Source organism: Salvelinus fontinalis, chromosome 29, assembly GCF_029448725.1.
Source record: "Salvelinus fontinalis isolate EN_2023a chromosome 29, ASM2944872v1, whole genome shotgun sequence".
Lineage (NCBI taxonomy): Eukaryota > Metazoa > Chordata > Actinopteri > Salmoniformes > Salmonidae > Salvelinus > Salvelinus fontinalis.
The window spans coordinates 19,635,491-19,652,910 of NC_074693.1; the positions used below are offsets into that span (position 1 = coordinate 19,635,491).

The 17,420-nt window shown below is 43.9% G+C and overlaps 1 protein-coding gene across 4 annotated transcripts in view; it reads left to right on the forward strand.

Moving 5' to 3' along the window:
* Positions 1-17,420, forward strand: part of sorbs2b (sorbin and SH3 domain containing 2b) — a 105,818-nt gene that overhangs the window by 58,980 nt on the left and 29,418 nt on the right. For all 4 annotated transcript variants that reach the window (XM_055888524.1, XM_055888525.1, XM_055888523.1 and 1 more), the window contains 9 exons: positions 1,105-1,171; positions 1,895-1,945; positions 2,122-2,380; positions 2,919-3,033; positions 5,593-5,679; positions 6,626-6,658; positions 11,871-11,920; positions 13,608-13,909; positions 14,313-15,998. In XM_055888524.1, coding sequence (XP_055744499.1) covers positions 1,105-1,171; positions 1,895-1,945; positions 2,122-2,380; positions 2,919-3,033; positions 5,593-5,679; positions 6,626-6,658; positions 11,871-11,920; positions 13,608-13,909; positions 14,313-15,998 — 2,650 coding nt within the window. The remainder of the gene's footprint in view (positions 1-1,104; positions 1,172-1,894; positions 1,946-2,121; positions 2,381-2,918; positions 3,034-5,592; positions 5,680-6,625; positions 6,659-11,870; positions 11,921-13,607; positions 13,910-14,312; positions 15,999-17,420) is intronic.

Genomic DNA, 17,420 nt, shown 5'->3' on the forward strand with positions numbered 1-17,420 from the left:
TAAAAACAATTTAATATTATTATTTACTCTGAACAAAAACATACAACAATTTCCAAGATTTACTGAGTTACAGTTCTGATAAAGAAATCAGTCAACATCATCGGTCCTGACTTACCACTCATGTATGTAGTAAATAAGTAGTGAAACACATATTATTGAGTAAAACTTGTGAGGTAGTGATGAATAGTAAGTAGTTGGTTTTTTTCATGAGGTTGTGGCGATATACTGCCATCTGGTGGCGACTAGAAACAATTGCATAATAGGAACTATAGCAAATTGATGGTCCTTGAAAATATACATTAGTACTTGAAAAAGTACTTGCCACTGTCTGTATGAACCCTGTATACTGTATTTATTTGTATGCGTTTTTCTGCATTGTCATGATGTAGGGTGTATTATGCTGCTAAATTAGACTAGACTACCAAGAGGGAGCTTAGTGCTTTGGGCTTATAGCTTGTTATCTATTGATAATCCATAAGGACTTCTCTGTCAGCTTGTGGTTAAGGATATTTCAGGAAAAAAGCTATCTTCTGAGCTACAGTGTAGCTTTGGTTCTCTACCACCACCAGAGAGATTTTTGCATAGATGAATAGAGGCTTATGTTGGTGTAAAACTCAAAAGGTAAAATGTTATAGCGTACAGGTAAGTGGCTGGGCCCTATAAATCATGACTCTGTTCCTAATCTCCAATCACTGCAGGCCATCTGGGCCAGGCCTGGCCGTCCCAGGACTGTATTGTGGGAGGAGAAATAGATTTTCTGTCCCTGGTGTGTTTTATGAAACCCTGGGAAAAAGCATGCCAACTGAGGTCAGATTCATTGGCCAGCCTGCAAACAATCACTTTGTATACGTCCCAAATTGTATCCTATTCCTTTCATAGTGCACTACTTTTGACCGGGGCCCTGTAGTAGAGGGAATAGGGTGACATTTGGAACACATCCTATATCTCATTGTGTAATGGTAACCTGATCTAATACATTGATATGTATACTAATACTGTGGATGTCTCTATGTGTCCACATCTCACTACTGTGTTTTGTGGGTGTTATTTTTGGCAAAATGGTCCAGTGGGGGATTATGATTTTGTTGTATGTTTTTCTTAAAGACCGTGGACAGACCAAAGGACTGGTATAAGTCCATGTTCAAGCAGATTCACGTGGTACACAAACCAGGTAAGAGCTCATTTCCATATTAACATCAGGATGTATTTCCATCTTATCCATCTCACCACTTGGCCAGTCCCTGAGGAGAAGGGATTCTAAAAGGGATAGTTATAGTGCTACAGTGACATTGGCCTACATTGAATTACATACATACATACATACATACATACATACATACATACATACATACATACATAGAGAGAGGGGGGGGGGTGGAGATGACAACAGCTGACGATTTGACAATAGAGCAGCTTTGCTCAGCAGTCTGCAGCTTAGAGAAATGTCATTACTGGGAATCTGACAGTGCAGTTCCTGCATAATGTGAGCCAGCTAGTACTGACCCCACAGGGATTACACAGGTCAGGGGTCACACACATTGACAACAATGACATACAACCATATGCTTCATATTTTTTTTCATTATTTCAGCAACACCTGCACACACCGCATTGGTGGTGCCTTTTGTAATACCCATATTGCATTTGAAGATGTGTTATGAGCAGTCATTGGCTCCTTATAGCAGCCTATACAAATATGATAATTCCTTTAATATATTCATAATGCATTACACATAGATGGTGTTACCATTATCTTTGACTACATGTAGAATTGTCTTACAAAGAGAATAGCTTAAGAAATTCATCACTGTATGAAAACAAACTAAACATTCATTGCTTTTACACGATGAGTTGGAGTGCACTGCTAATCATCATACTTTGGTGTTTATCACAGAAAATGAAAATATGGACCCATATAATACCACCCACACAGTAATGAATACCGGTAAGAAATGTATTATTTCATCACGTGAATCACACATGAATCATAAGTCTGTGTGCTGAGTGCCTGGAATATGATAGAGATACATATGTCATACAAATTTCACCTTTGAATTCATGCCTACATTCTGGATTGCATCTGTTGGATGCATCTGTCACACGCATCTGTTGTTATTACAGATAGCCATCATCGCTCAGCCCCAGACTATCGGCCAGCCAAGTCATTGCAGACCCATGCTCCGCCCCAGACCCACACGTACCGGCCAATGACCAAGAGTGTGTCTGACAACGGCACGTGCAATGTCTTCAGGAACACAAATTCCTTAACCTCGCCCTCACCCATGCCCCCCACACCCCCTCCCATACTCTCATCGGCACATGTTCGAGAAAGGGAGTGCGAGAGGGACAGAGGCACAATAGACAGAGGCACGGTAGACAAGTAAGACAAAATTATTTAAAAATTCCTTTCAAGGGCCTCCCGAGTGGCGCAGCAATCTAAGGTACTGCATCGCAGTGCTTGAGGCGTCACTACAGACCCGGGTTCGATCCCAGGCAATGTCACAACCGGCCGTGACCGGGAGTCCCATAGGGCAGCGCACAATTGGCCCAGCGTTGTCCAGTTTAGGGGAGGGTTTGGCCGGGGGGGGGCTTTACTTGGCTCATCACGCTCTAGCGACTCCTTGTGGCAGGCCGGACACCAGCAGGCTGACTTCGGTCGCCAGTTGAGCGGTGTTTCCTCTGACACATTGGTGTGGCTTGCTTCCTGGTTAAGGAGCATGGCTTGGCGGGTCATGTTTCGGAGGACGCATGACTCGACCTTCGCTTCTCCCGAGCCCATTGGGGAGTTGCAGCGATGAGACAAGATTGAAATTGGGAGAAAAAGGGGGTAAAATACACTAATTGAAATTATTTGGCATGGTAACTTTTGGAACAAGTGGGCCACTGAATAATAACATGTCTCTGTATCCTCTAACAAGAAACCAATATGGACCCCCTGACAGAAAGGTGGACACCAGGAAATATCGTGCAGAACCTCGGAGCATCTTCGACTATGAACCTGGGAAATCCTCAATTTTGGAGCAGGAGAGACAGGTAAGACCAGTCACTCGCCACTAAACTAATCCCAGCAAACCGAAATTGGTTCTGTGAAAGTTCCCAGAACATTCGGTAGGTTGCTGTAAATGTTCTCATAACACAAATATTGTCTAGTTGTGCTGATGATTTATATAATGTTTGAATAAAACATTTGGCTGATGTTGCAAGAACGTTTCCATAACAAGTGTTGTCTGTTCTTTACCTGGAAACGTTTGGGCAGTGTTCTGTGATGGTTGTTACAGATGTTGTGTACAACATTTTAGTGAAAGTTAGGAGAACGTTCCAAGGATATTTAATTCAAAACATATTATAAAAAAAGTGTTAGAAAAAAACATTATTTCAGTGTATACAGACCTCAACTGATGTATGGAACAATCTTAAAACTACCTATGTTGGTTTAGATACAAGCATCATGAAACCTCTAACATAATCAATTAGTTTAATGTTTTTGGGATGTTGTCATTTACATTTAAGTCATTTAGCAGACGCTCTTATCCAGAGCATTCACCTTATGACATCCAAATCCTAATGTTAGATAAAATCCTAACTAGAAATGAATGGGAATCTTAGCTAATGTTTAGGGAATGCTCCTGTTTTGCTGGGATGACATTTGAACTCTGCTAAATGACCTTTGTTGATATCACTCCTCCTAGCAGGTAATTAGCAGTGGACTGTTTCAGCAGCAGACCATGTGCCCTGCAGGGTTCATCTCATTAGCTGAGTGGTTTGAAATGCACCATTGTTCTGAGCCACTTACGTGGAACAGGCACATCGTTTATTTTGTGGCAGTAATTCTTTTCAGTGGCAGTGTAATTAGACTACCAAAGGTATTTACTGTTTTCCTCTTTCCAGTAGGGGAGAGTGGGGTAAGTTTAGCCATTTGTTACATTCAGCATCACTCCGTCAAGGGAGATATAATATTATTACCAACAATGATATCTACATATATTTCAGGATGTTGTCTATCCTTGGAAATAATTCAGAATTCATGTAAACATTACAGTTTTTAAAACATAGGTTGTCCAATAAAAGTGGTCTCTTGGCATACCTTACCCGGGAATGGGGTAAGTTGAGCCGCAGGACAGGGTAAGTTAAGCTGCCTACACATTTCTCTACTGAATGAAATATTACCACTACCTTTTTTAAAACATATCTGTCTTTATTTCCCAAACACAATTCAGCACATTCACAATCACTGTTTTTGTCTGTTAATAATTTGAAGCATTGTTTATTAACAAAGGCTTAACACCGAACAAACACTTTGTACTTTAAACACTTTAAAACATAGGCCAGGCCCTGTCATTACCTCATAGCCAGGTCGTTATTGTAAATAAGAATATGTTCTTAATTGACTTACCTGTATAAATAAAGGTGAAATATATATTTTTAAATATCCCAGCGATAATGCCTTGCATTACGCATGGGAAGAAAACCCTTCAATTTGCTCAATTTGCCAAAATCAGGTTTTTGGACCTAACTTGCTTTCCACTTTTTCCATGTGGTTTTTTCCTTCACAGACTCCATGAAATGATGATCTCTTCCTAAGTATTTGGTCAAATTATTGATTTTGTATTCCTAGAAACAAGGGTGGCTCAACTAACCCTTTACCTCAACGGACCCTTTACCCCAATAAACCCTTGACCTCAACTAACGCTTTACCCCCAATAAACCCTGTACCTCAATTAACCCTTTACCCCAATAAACCCTTTACCTCAACTAACTCTTTACCCCAATAAACCCTTTACCTCAACTAACCCTTTACCCCAATAAACCCCTTACTTTAACTAACCCTTTACCTCAACGAACCCTTTACCCCAATAAATCCTTTACCTCAACTAACTCTTTACCCCAATAAACCCTTTACCTCAACTAACCCTTTACCCCAATAAACCCTTTACTCCAACTAACCCCAGTCTCCCCTAAGCTATATTACCTCAAAGCTTGCTTGAGACTGCGGACAAATACCATTGCAGTTCAGACTGGGGGTCTGTGTTATTGCTTACAAGAAGTGTATTTTAAATGTCTTGTTTCTGAGGGCTGAGATGATTCCCAATGAGTGTTGCTGCAGTGCATTCAGGCTCTGTTTTTCAGTGAAGGTTTACTGTACTGCTCTGTGGATAGATCAAGGTTCATGTTGTGGTGACTTACTGCCCTCTGCTGGTGTGTTCTTGAGGTTACCCTGTGAATTAATGAATTTGGCTGGTTACGATGGTTTAAATCCTAAGCAACCTGCCTACACATTGTTTGAAGTACAATAGACCAACATAGCTATTGTAGTAGGTCAAAGCTGTGTGCTGGCAACCCTTGGTAGAGCATGGGTGAAGTAGGCATTGTGGTGCTCATGTGAATTTCCTTTCTTTTTCAGCTTGAAACCAATGCCTACTTTGTTTCTAATTATATATTACTTAGTACCTTTTTGCAATTGTTTTCCCAATGTTGCTGTTCATTTTTCATCCATTTTACTCTGCTGTTTATCATGGATCATTCTCACCCTTATTCTGTGTTGATTTTCCTCCTTCCTCCCTCTCTTCTCTCCTCTCCACCCTGTCAATCCAGAATACTAGTAACTCAAACCCCACTGAGGTAGATTTAGAGGATGAGCCTTGGTATAAGTTCTTTGCTGAGCTGGAGTTTGGACGTCCGGTAAGTGAGAGCCTCTGTGGTTCTCTCCGTTAGCCAGTGCCATAAGGTGCTAATGTATCGCCCCCTGGCTGCGGCTGCTAGCACTGCAGCCCCATGGTGGGGAATGTGTGGCCCTGTGTTAAGCGTGTGCCCCAGTGGGATGAACGTGTTGTGCACTATTAGCATAATAGCATGTCACAGGTGTCCCAAATGGCACTCTATTCCCTTTATATTGCATTACAGGGAATAGGGTGTCATTTGGGACGCAACCACAGTGGTTGTGTTTGTTCCACTGATGAGGAAAATGCTTGACCTCTGTCTGAAGAGAGGCCAGAAATAACTGGCTGAAATAGGCAAAAAAATATATCATAGTTGACAATGATGATGTCAGTCCACTGACGGGGACTGAAAATGTAATAATCAGTTCATCCAACATTTTAGCGCCGTGTTGTCACAGACCTGTGTTGTGATTAGGCTTGTCGTTGTTTTACATGCTTGACTGTTTGGACCTCACAGCAGTAGGGTCGAGGCTGCACAATTCACTGATGTGGAATGCATGTTTGCAATGATGTTGTCATTTAGCACAAGAGTGAATCACATGATCTATGGTGTGTAAGACTGCTTGCCATATACTCTTTGGACCTGCCTCATAGCAACCGCTTGAGCACTCTTGAGAGCTTTCAACACATTTTAATTTGATTGCTTATGCATGTTTGACAGTAGCTTCTTGATAGAGCTTATTCATCCTTCCTTTTCTTACTTTTGCTGTGTTTGGTGTGTGTTGTGTTCACGTTTGGACAAGCATTCACAAATGTTTATTTCTTTGTACACACACGAGTTGTGTAGGTGCACGGCTGAGTGTGTGAGTGATCTTTAACCATGTAACTCTCTCCACATGTTCCTTCTCATGATGCCCCTGCCTCCTCTTCCTCCTTCTCATCTCCTCATCCTCTGCCTCTGGGTTCAGCCTCCTAAAAAACGCCTGGATTATATAGTTGAGGTAAACACCATGCCACTGCATGCCTGTTATTCAGCCCCTACTGTTTATGTGGAGAGGTACAGCAGTAGTAGTAGTAGAGGTACAGCAGTAGTAGTAGTAGAGGTACAGCAGTAGTAGTAGTAGAGGTACAGCAATAGTTGTAGTAGTAGAGGTACAGCAATAGTAGTAGTAGAGGTACAGCAGTAGTAGTAGTAGTAGAGGTACAGCAGTAGTAGTAGTAGAGGTACAACAGTAGTAGTAGTAGTAGAGGTACAACAGTAGTAGTAGTAGTAGAGGTACAGCAGCAGTAGTAGTAGTAGAGGTACAGCAGTAGTAGTAGTAGTAGAGGTGCACCAGTAGTAGTAGAGGTACAGCAGCAGTAGTAGTAGAGGTACAGCAGTAGTAGTAGTAGAGGTACAGCAGTAGTAGTAGTAGAGGTACAGCAGTAGTAGAGGTACAGCAGTAGTAGAGGTACAGCAATAGTAGTAGTACAGGTACAGCAGTAGTAGTAGTAGAGGTACAGCAATAGTAGTAGTAGAGGTACAGCAATAGTAGTAGTAGAGGTACAGCAATAGTAGTAGTAGAAGTACAGCAATAGTAGAGGTACAGCAGTAGTAGTAGTAGAGGTACAGCAATAGTAGAGGTACAGCAGTAGTAGTAGTAGAGGTACAGCAGTAGTAGTAGTAGAGGTACAGCGGTAGTAGTAGAGGTACAGCAGTAGTAGTAGTAGTAGAGGAACAGCAGTAGTAGTAGTAGTAGAGGTACAGCAGTAGTAGTAGTAGTAGAGGAACAGCAGTAGTAGTAGTAGTAGAGGTACAGCAGCAGTAGTAGTAGTAGTAGAGGTACAGCAGCAGTAGTAGTAGTAGAGGTACAGCAGTAGTAGTAGTAGTAGAGGTACAGCAGTAGTAGTAGTAGTAGAGGTACAGCAGTAGTAGTAGTAGTAGAGGTACAGCAGTAGTAGTAGTAGTAGAGGTACAGCAGTAGTAGTAGAGGTACAGCGGTAGTAGTAGAGGTACAGCAGTAGTAGTAGTAGTAGAGGAACAGCAGTAGTAGTAGTAGTAGAGGTACAGCAGTAGTAGTAGTAGTAGAGGAACAGCAGTAGTAGTAGTAGTAGAGGTACAGCAGTAGTAGTAGTAGTAGAGGAACAGCAGTAGTAGTAATAGTAGAGGTACAGCAGTATTAGTAGTTGAGGTACAGCAGTATTAGAGGTACAGCAGTATTAGAGGTACAGCAGTAGTAGTAGTAGAGGTACAGCAGTAGTAGTAGTAGAGGTACAGCAGTAGTAGTAGTAGAGGTACAGCAGTATTAGTAGTTGAGGTACAGTAGTATTAGAGGTACAGCAGAATTAGTAGTAGAGGTACAGCAGTATTAGTAGTTGAGGTACAGCAGTATTAGAGGTACAGCAAAATTAGTAGTAGAGGTACAGCAGTAGTAGTAGTAGAGGTACAGCAGTAGTAGATGTACAGCAGTAGTAGTAGTAGTAGAGGTACAGCAGTAGTAGTAGTAGAGGTACAGCAGTAGTAGAGGTACAGCAGTAGTAGAGGTACAGCAGTATTATAGGTTCAGCAGTAGTAGTGGTATTAGAGGTACAGCAGTAGTAGTAGTAGTAGAGGTACAGCAGTAGTAGTAGTAGTAGAGGTACAGCAGTAGTAGAGGTACAGCAGTAGTAGTAGTAGAGGTACAGCAGTAGTAGTAGTAGAGGTACAGCAGTAGTAGTAGTAGAGGTACAGCAGTAGTAGTAGTAGAGGTACAGCAGTAGTAGTAGTAGAGGTACAGCAGTAGTAGTAGTAGTAGTAGAGGTACAGTAGTATTAGAGGTACATCAGTAGTAGTATTAGAGGTACAGCAGTAGTAGTATTAGAGGTACAGCAGCAGTAGTAGTAGTAGAGGTACAGCAGTATTAGTAGTTGAGGTACAGCAGTATTAGAGGTACAGCAGTAGTAGTAGTAGAGGTACAGCAGTAGTAGTAGTAGTAGAGGTACAGCAGTAGTAGTAGTAGTAGAGGTACAGCAATAGTAGATGTACAGCAGTAGTAGTAGTAGAGGTACAGCAGTAGTAGTAGTAGAGGTACAGCAGTAGTAGTAGTAGAGGTACAGCAGTAGTAGTAGTAGAGGTACAGCAGTAGTAGTAGTAGAGGTACAGCAGTAGTAGTAGTAGAGGTACAGCAGTAGTAGAGGTACAGCAGTAGTAGTAGTAGAGGTACAGCAGTAGTAGTAGTAGAGGTACAGCAGTAGTAGTATTGGAGGTACAGCAGTAGTAGTAGTAGAGGTACAGCAGTATTAGTAGTTGAGGTACAGCAGTATTAGAGGTACAGCAGTAGTAGTAGTAGAGGTACAGCAGTAGTAGTTGTAGTAGAGGTACAGCAATAGTAGATGTATAGCAGTAGTAGAGGTACAGCAGTAGTAGAGGTACAGCAGTAGTAGTAGTAGAGGTACAGCAGTAGTAGTAGTAGAGGTACAGCAGTAGTAGTCGTAGAGGTACAGCAGTAGTAGTGGTACAGCAGTATTAAAGGTACAGTAGTAGTAGTAGTAGAGGTGCAGCAGTATTAGAGATACAGCAGTAGTAGTAGTAGAGGTACAGCAGTAGTAGAGGTACAGCAGTAGTAGTAGTAGAGGTACAGCAGTAGTAGAGGTACAGCAGTAGTAGAGGTACAGCAGTAGTAGTAGTAGAGGTACAGCAGTAGTAGTAGTAGAGGTACAGCAGTAGTAGTAGTAGAGGTACAGCAGTAGTAGTAGTAGTAGAGGTACAGTAGTAGTAGTCGTAGAGGTACAGCAGTAGTAGTAGAAGAGGTGCAGCAGTATTAGAGATACAGCAGTGGTAGTAGTAGAGGTACAGCAGTAGTAGTAGTAGAGGTACAGCAGTATTAGAGGTACAGTAGTAGTAGTATAGCAACATCAGTAGAAGTACAGCAGTAGTAGTGCCCCACCTGGTGCTGAAACTACTCTCAGGAAAGGCTGAAACTACTCTCAGGAAAGGCTGAAACTACTCTCAGGAAAGGCTGAAACTACTCTCAGGAAAGGCTGAAACTACTCTCAGGAAAGGCTGAAACTATTCTCAGGAAAGGCTGAAACTACTCTCAGGAAAGGCTGAAACTACTCTCAGGAAAGGCTGAAACTACTCTCAGGAAAGGCTGAAACTACTCTCAGGAAAGGCTGAAACTACTCTCAGGAAAGGCTGAAACTATTCTCAGGAAAGGCTGAAACTATTCTCAGGAAAGGCTGAAACTACTCTCAGGAAAGGCTGAAACTATTCTCAGGAAAGGCTGAAACTATTCTCAGGAAAGGCTAAAACTATTCTCAGGAAAGGCTGAAACTACTCTCAGGAAAGGCTGAAACTACTCTCAGGAAAGGCTGAAACTACTCTCAGGAAAGGCTGAAACTATTATCAGGAAAGCCTGAAACTACTCTCAGGAAAGCCTGAAACTATTCTCAGGAAAGGCTGAAACTACTCTCAGGAAAGGCTGAAAGTTTACTGAAAGTCTATTTTACTCCCCAGAACACAGTCACCATTGTTTGTTTTCTTTTTCATAGTGTTTCATTGTCATGTCATTGATTCATAGCAGTAGGTTAACGGGCAAGTCAGTTGTTGAGGCAACAGCCATTGTCAACTGCCATGTTTGCTTTTGAGAGTATTGCATTATATCATTTGATAATGTGTATAGTCTATATGTCTTAGCTAGAGACAGTATTAGTCTTAGCTCAGCATTTAGGACCTCTGCTTTGGTTCAAAAGGCTCTGACAGAGACCTTTATGTGGACATGTTTACTAGAGTATCATGTTACATACTGAACAAAAATATAAACACAAAATGTAAAGTATTGGTCCCGTGTTTCATGAGGTAAAATAAAAGATCGCAGGTATTTTCAATGTGCAAAAAGGCATTTTCCAAGTGCAAAAAGGCATTTTCCATGGCATTTTCCATGTGCAAAAAGTTCACCCAGTGGGTGAGCCTGGCTCCCAAGTGGCTGTGCCTATGGCTGCGCCCCTGCCTAGTGATGCGAAATCCATAGATTATGGACTAATTTATTTATTTAGGAACTGAAATTGTTGCATGTTGTGTTTTATATTTTTGTTCAACATATATCCAGTTTCACCCACATTTTTTCTGACGAGGTAAAGTAGCTTAAAGTAGCTTTCCCCCTTACTGACGAGGTAATGTAGCTTAAAGTAGCTTTCCCCCTTACTGACGAGGTAAAGTAGCTTAAAGTAGCTTTCCCCCTTACTGACGAGGTAAAGTATCTTTTGTCTGCCAGTGAATGTTACAGTATTTGAGTATTTGAGATAACATCACAAATAAGGACTTAAACACTGTAAGGTAGGATTTGTTTCTTTGGATTGTCAGTAAGGGGGAAAGTACTAGATAGGTACTGTACATTGTTGATTTGCCATATACAATATCTCTACTACTTAGGCAGTGTGATGAATATCACTCCTGATGATACAGCGCCGTCTGTTTTCCGTCTATAGAACAAGTTTGCTATGTATCTCATACCTTGCAAAGTAGCTATTTTACTATAAGAGTAAGTTACACACTCATCTCAAATAATACAACTTTACGTGGTCATTAAATTCATTATATGATGAATATATTGGAGGAAGGCACAGTAGAAGTTATGGCAGAAGGTAGGTAGCTAGGATATCGTATAATCAACCATAGAGCTTCCTGGACCTGAGACAGATCGTCATGGGAGGTCTTGGCCCGTCCAATGACGTGTTTGCCTGTGCGGTAGCTGTCGCTTAGAACAGTATTTATGTTTACCAGTCACCAGTCTGTCACAGTGACACTCCATTCCTGGCAACCGGCATCAGGTCTACTTTTAAAGAGGGTTTAAAAAAATGTGCGGGGCTCTGTTGGGCAGAGAGAGAAAGAGGCTACTAAAGAACTATTACCAGGCTTCTGCCTCAGTAGCAGGGAGAATGATAATCTTCTCCAGCCAGGTGTACAAGGAGTTCCCTGCCTTGTTCGATATTGAAAATCTCGTAAGTGAATCATCGCTGTAGGTTTTTGACAGGGAAACATACCCTTCTCATAGTGACAGAAACCAAGGAAAAATGTTAAAGGTTGACGTTGGAAGGTATTTAATTCAGTATTTCATGGATGTATCCAAAGCATTGTGTTCTCAGACAGAGGCTGCTGTGAGAGGGTGCTGGGTATAGGAGGTTTCTGAAGGAGCTCTGTTTGTTTACAGTCTGTCTGTTCACTTGGCACTCAAGCTGCTCTCTGCTTGCTTTCAGAGTTCACTCCAACAGGCCTCTGCAGACAGGAACACAGACAGACCGTCAAGGTAAGTCAGATCCCTCCCTCTCTATTAAACAACCATTGATTCTCAAGAGTCTATAGCAAATTACGTTGACACATCTTAAACAAAATGTCCCAGACTCTTTGCTTTATGTGGAGTTTGTCAGGCAACACCTTACTCAGTGTACTGTATATATGGAGAGCTGTGCTCTGAGTGGGACAGCTGGAATAGCCGTGCCCTTGAGTGCTGTCAACTCAGCCATGAATCTCAGCCCCCCACCCACCTCTTCCACTGTGACCCGCTAGGGTAAATCTATACTTGTCATCACTCCTCACAGCTCTGTATTCTAAGTGGGCGTACTGTACATTATAGCCTACTGTAACGGTATGGATACAGTCAGTAGACAACTGTTATCTGAAGAAGAGTTGTTGATGAGGCTCACATTCACAGCCTCGTACTGGAGAATTCTGTTTCATCCCATGAGGAGGATTGGTTTGTGTGTGGACTACTGGTCATTTTAAAGACCCATTAGGAGGCATGCAAAATAACACTAAACCGAAGTTGATGATGTATGAAAATAAATACAAATGTAAGCAATTTACTGTTGGTCTATTTTGGTTACACTACCGTTCAAAAGTTTGGGGTCACTTAGAAATGTCCTTGTTCTTGGAAGAAAAGCACATTTTTTTGTCCATTTTAAAATAACATACAATTGACCAGAAATACAGTGTGGACATTGTTAATGTTGTAAATGACTATTGTAGCTGGAAACGGCTGATGTTTAATACAATATCTACATAGACATACAGAGGCCCATTATCAGCAACCATCACTCCTGTGTTCCAATGGCATGTTGTGTTAGCTAATCCAAGTTTATCATTTTAAAAGGTTAATTGATTATTAGGAAACCCTTTTGCAATTATGTTAGCACAGCTGAAAACTGTTGTCCTGATTTAAAGAAGCAATAAAACGGGTCTTCTTTAGACTAGTTGAGTATCTGTAGCATCAGCATTTGTGGTTTCGATTACAGGCTCAAAATGGCCAGAAACAAATAACTTTCTTCTGAATCTCGTCAGTCTATTCTTGTTTTGAGAAATGAAGGCTATTCCATGCGAGAAATTGCCAAGAAACTGAAGATCTGGTGCAACGCTGTGTACTACTCCCTTCACAGAACAGAGAAAACTGGCTCTAACCAGACTAGAAAGAGGAGTGGGAGGCCCCAGTGCACAACTGAGCAAGAGGACAAGTACATTAGAGTATCTAGTTTGAGAAACAGACGCCTCACAATTCCTCAACTGGCAGCTTCATTAAATAGTACCCACAAAACACCAGTCTCAACGTCAACAGTGATTAGGCGACTCCGGGATGCTGGCCTTCTAGGCAGAGTTGCAAAGAAAAAGACATATCTCAGACTGGCCAATAAAAATGTAAGATTAAGATGGGCAAAAGAACACAGACACTAGACAGAGGAACTCTGCCTAGAAGGCCAGCATCCCGGAGTCGCCTCTTCACGGTATAAATTCCATTAAAAATCTGCCGTTTCTAGCTAAAATACTAATTTACAACATTAATAATGTCTACACTGTATTCTGATCAATTTTTTGTTTTTTTAATGGACAAAAAAATTTGCTTTTCTTTCAAAATCAAGGAAATTTCTGTGACCCCAAACTTTTGAATGGTAGTATAGCGTGTGTTAATGTGTGGCAAACTCAGGACTTAACCTATCTATCAGTGTCCACAGCTCAACCAGTGACTACAGGAAGAGGAGGAAGTCTGAGGTAGCAGCCCAGCAGCCCAGACCAGCCAGCACCCTGACCACAAGCCAGAGTACATCCAGCAGCCTGTCAGGGCCCAATAGCACCACCAGCCACAACCCAGTCTCCTGGCCTGTAAAATCTCCCCGTAGCAGCAGTTACAGCAGCGGCCTCAACTCCTCAGGACGGCCCTCTGAACCCCCACGTAGCAGCAGTTACAGCAGTGGCCTACGCAAGCCTGTGGCAAGCTCCTCCCCTGCCTCCCCCTCCAGAGCCAAAGGTAGGGCCCACCTCTGAATCTCACTGGTTTGGTAGAACTGAGAGAAGACAGATACTGAAACAGACAGCATCAACAGTTGCTTGGACTTATTTATTTCAATTTAAAAAGCAGTGTAACGTTTGTCTTGGAATGAGAAGTTTTAAAGTGTAGTGCATGCTTTGTGCATTAATCTATGAGTGCTATAGAATACTTTATTTCCTCTGTGTACTATTTCCTCTCTGTGGCTAACAACGGTCTGCCACTCAGCTATGTATAAACATTATATTCTTAATAGCTTTTTTTATTGTGTGTCTCTCTAACCCCCCTCTGTCCTCAGCTCTTCCTGGCTGATTTCCACGTGAACCTTTTAATGTCTTCTCATGTCTCTTTCTTACCATGCTGCTCTTGGTGGATATACCTTAAGGTGGGGATATTAGCAACACATACTCAGCCCATTTCAGTTGTCCAGGTACCTCTCCAGGTCCCAACCACAATACCTCACATGACTCAGTGTTTCCTTGTCTTAATGATGAGGCTGTTGACTGTGTTGAGCCTCCTGAGGGCTCTGATGAGAGCCCTGATGTGTGTCTGAAGAACGGCTGGCAGGCTCATGTCCAGAGCCAGAATGCCGAGGCCTGGAGCTCTGTCGAGGAAAAGCCAGCCTCTCCCAAACTCAAGTCCTGGAGCTGTGACGACCTCCTGGCAGAAGATAGAGGATGTCCGGGAGGTTCTGTAGGTTCACAGGTTCGCTCCGAGAGTGTAGACTTCCTGTCACGTGAGCAGCAGGGCAAAGATCACAGTGTCTGTGACAGCCCCCGGAGAGAGCGGACCCAGCACCACTCGGCCCACGATGCACCAGGCTTCCTCAAGCTGTACAAGAAGATGCACCATATCAACAGGCAGGATCTGATAGGCTCCCAAAGCTCCCAGGTCATCTGCTCTGTGAAAGCCCGGATCCTGGAGTACGAGAGCGAGCTGCACAAGGACCGGCTGGCCGGCTGGAGGGGCTACAGCGAAGAGGTGCCCCAGGACATGGTGCACAACAGGATCTCTGAGTTTGAGAGCCTCATCCAGAAGTCTAAGTCCATGCCCAACCTAGGTGAGGGTGAGGCTACCCCGGGGGGCCCGTCCGGGAGGGGCAGCAGCCCCCAGCGATGCTTCTCCATCGAGTCCCTGCTAGACGAGGACCCCCCTGCAAGAAACCCCCCTGAGGGCCAGCCTCACTACCCCAGGATCAACGCCCCCACTACCAACAACTGTGTGCCCATCCACATCCAGATCACTGGAGACCACCACCACGTCTACCCCCAGAGACCAGCATCCCAGCAGGAAGTCTACTCAGACAGTGATCACGACGCCATCAGGTCCAACCTCAGTGACTTCATCCAGATAGAGGGATCTTCCTTCTGTAGTGAGAGTGACTACGACCGCTGCTCTCGGACGTCGTCTGAGAGCCCCTACGGCTCAGGCCAGTATCACCACCACCACCGTCATCATAACCTTAACCAGCAGAAGCACCTGGTCAGCAACTGTAAGAGCCGATGCCCTGCCTCTTACACACGCTTCAGCACCATGCTCAAACACGAGAGGGCCAAGCAGCTGACAGCCGAGGACCCAGAGTCAGCCCAGTCCAAGCTGGCCTTCCTTGTGAGTCCGGTACCGTTCAGGAGGAAGAGGGGCTCCCCTCCCCACAGCCAAAGACAGGCCGTCTCCACTCGCAGAAGGTCCCCTCCCCGCTATAAGAGCTCCATGTATGAGGCTCTGGACGAAGCCCTGAGGGACATCTATGAACACATCCGGGCCGAGAGGAGGAGGGGCAGTCTGCCCGACAACAGAATCCTCCACAGGCTCCTGGACGAGCTGCTGCCAGACATCCCAGAGAGGAGCTCCTCCCTCAGGGCACTGTGCAGACGCAGCCCCAGCCCGGGACCCAGCCCCGTCCCTGGGCCCCAGAGCCTGGAGCAGGAGCAGCCATACCCCTCTCAGCCTGACGGCATGCCCAGCCCAACCTGCTACCAGCCTGAGTACAACCGCCCTTCACACAGTGCCTCCTATCACCTCACAGACCCCAACAACAACAGTCATGTCTGTGAAGACGACTACTACCAAGGTGGATGGTTCTCATAAACACACCCACCAGTCCCCTCCCATCTCCCCCGACCCACCTCTTTCTCACCTTATGGGTCGTCGTGGAGTGTTGTAGTTTGAGTTCTTTCCATTTCCCTTCCTGTCCCCTGCACCACGACCATTCTCCAGCCATCTTCTGCGCATTTTTCTTGAGTAGTGACCTGTGAGTGGTTCCATCTTCTGGAATGTCTGAGAAGCATGATTCCCTCCAGCAAGTCACCCGCCCCCCTAACTCTGTTGTATTGATCAGGTCACTCCCCCTAACTCTGTTATATTGATCAAGTCACCCCCCTAACCCTGTTTTATTGATCAAGTCACCCCCCTAACTCTGTTGTATTGATCAGGTCACCCCCCCCTAACCCTGTTGTATTGATCAAGTCACCCCCCTAACTCTGTTGTATTGATCAAGTCACCCCCCTAACTCTGTTGTATTGATCAAGTCACCCCCCCTAACTCTGTTGTATTGATCAAGTCACCCCCCTAACTCTGTTGTATTGATCAAGTCACCCCCCCTAACTCTGTTGTATTGATCAAGTCACCCCCCCTAACTCTGTTATATTCATCAAGTCACCCCCCTAACTCTGTGTATTCATCAAGTCACCCCCCCTAACTCTGTTATATTCATCAAGTCACCCCCCCTAACTCTGTGTATTCATCAAGTCACCCCCCCTAACTCTGTTGTATTCATCAAGTCACCCCCCCTAACTCTATTGTATTGATCAAGTCACCCCCCCTAACTCTGTTATATTCATCAAGTCACCCCCCTAACTCTGTGTATTCATCAAGTCACCCCCCCTAACTCTGTTATATTCATCAAGTCACCCCCCCTAACTCTGTGTATTCATCAAGTCACCCCCCCTAACTCTGTTGTATTCATCAAGTCACCCCCCCTAACTCTGTTGCATTCATCAAGTCAACCCCCCCCTAACTCTGTTGTATTCATCAAGTCACCCCCCCTAACTATGTTGTATTCATCAAGTCACCCCCCCTAACCCTGTTGTATTCATCAAGTCACCCCCCCTAATTCTGTTGTATTCATCAAGTCACCCCCCCTAACTGTTGTATTCATCAAGTCACCCCCCCTAACCCTGTTGTATTCATCAAGTCACCCCCCCTAACTCTGTTGTATTCATCAGGTCACCCCTCCTAACTCTGTTGTATTGATCAGGTCACTCCCCCTAACTCTGTTATATTGATCAAGTCACCCCCCTAACTCTGTTGTATTCATCAGGTCACCCCTCCTAACTCTGTTGTATTGATCAGGTCACTCCCCCTAACTCTGTTATATTGATCAAGTCACCCCCCTAACTCTGTTATATTCATCAAGTCACCCCCCCTAACCCTGTTATATTGATCAAGTCACCCCCCCTAACTCTGTTGTATTGATCAAGTCACCCCCCTAACT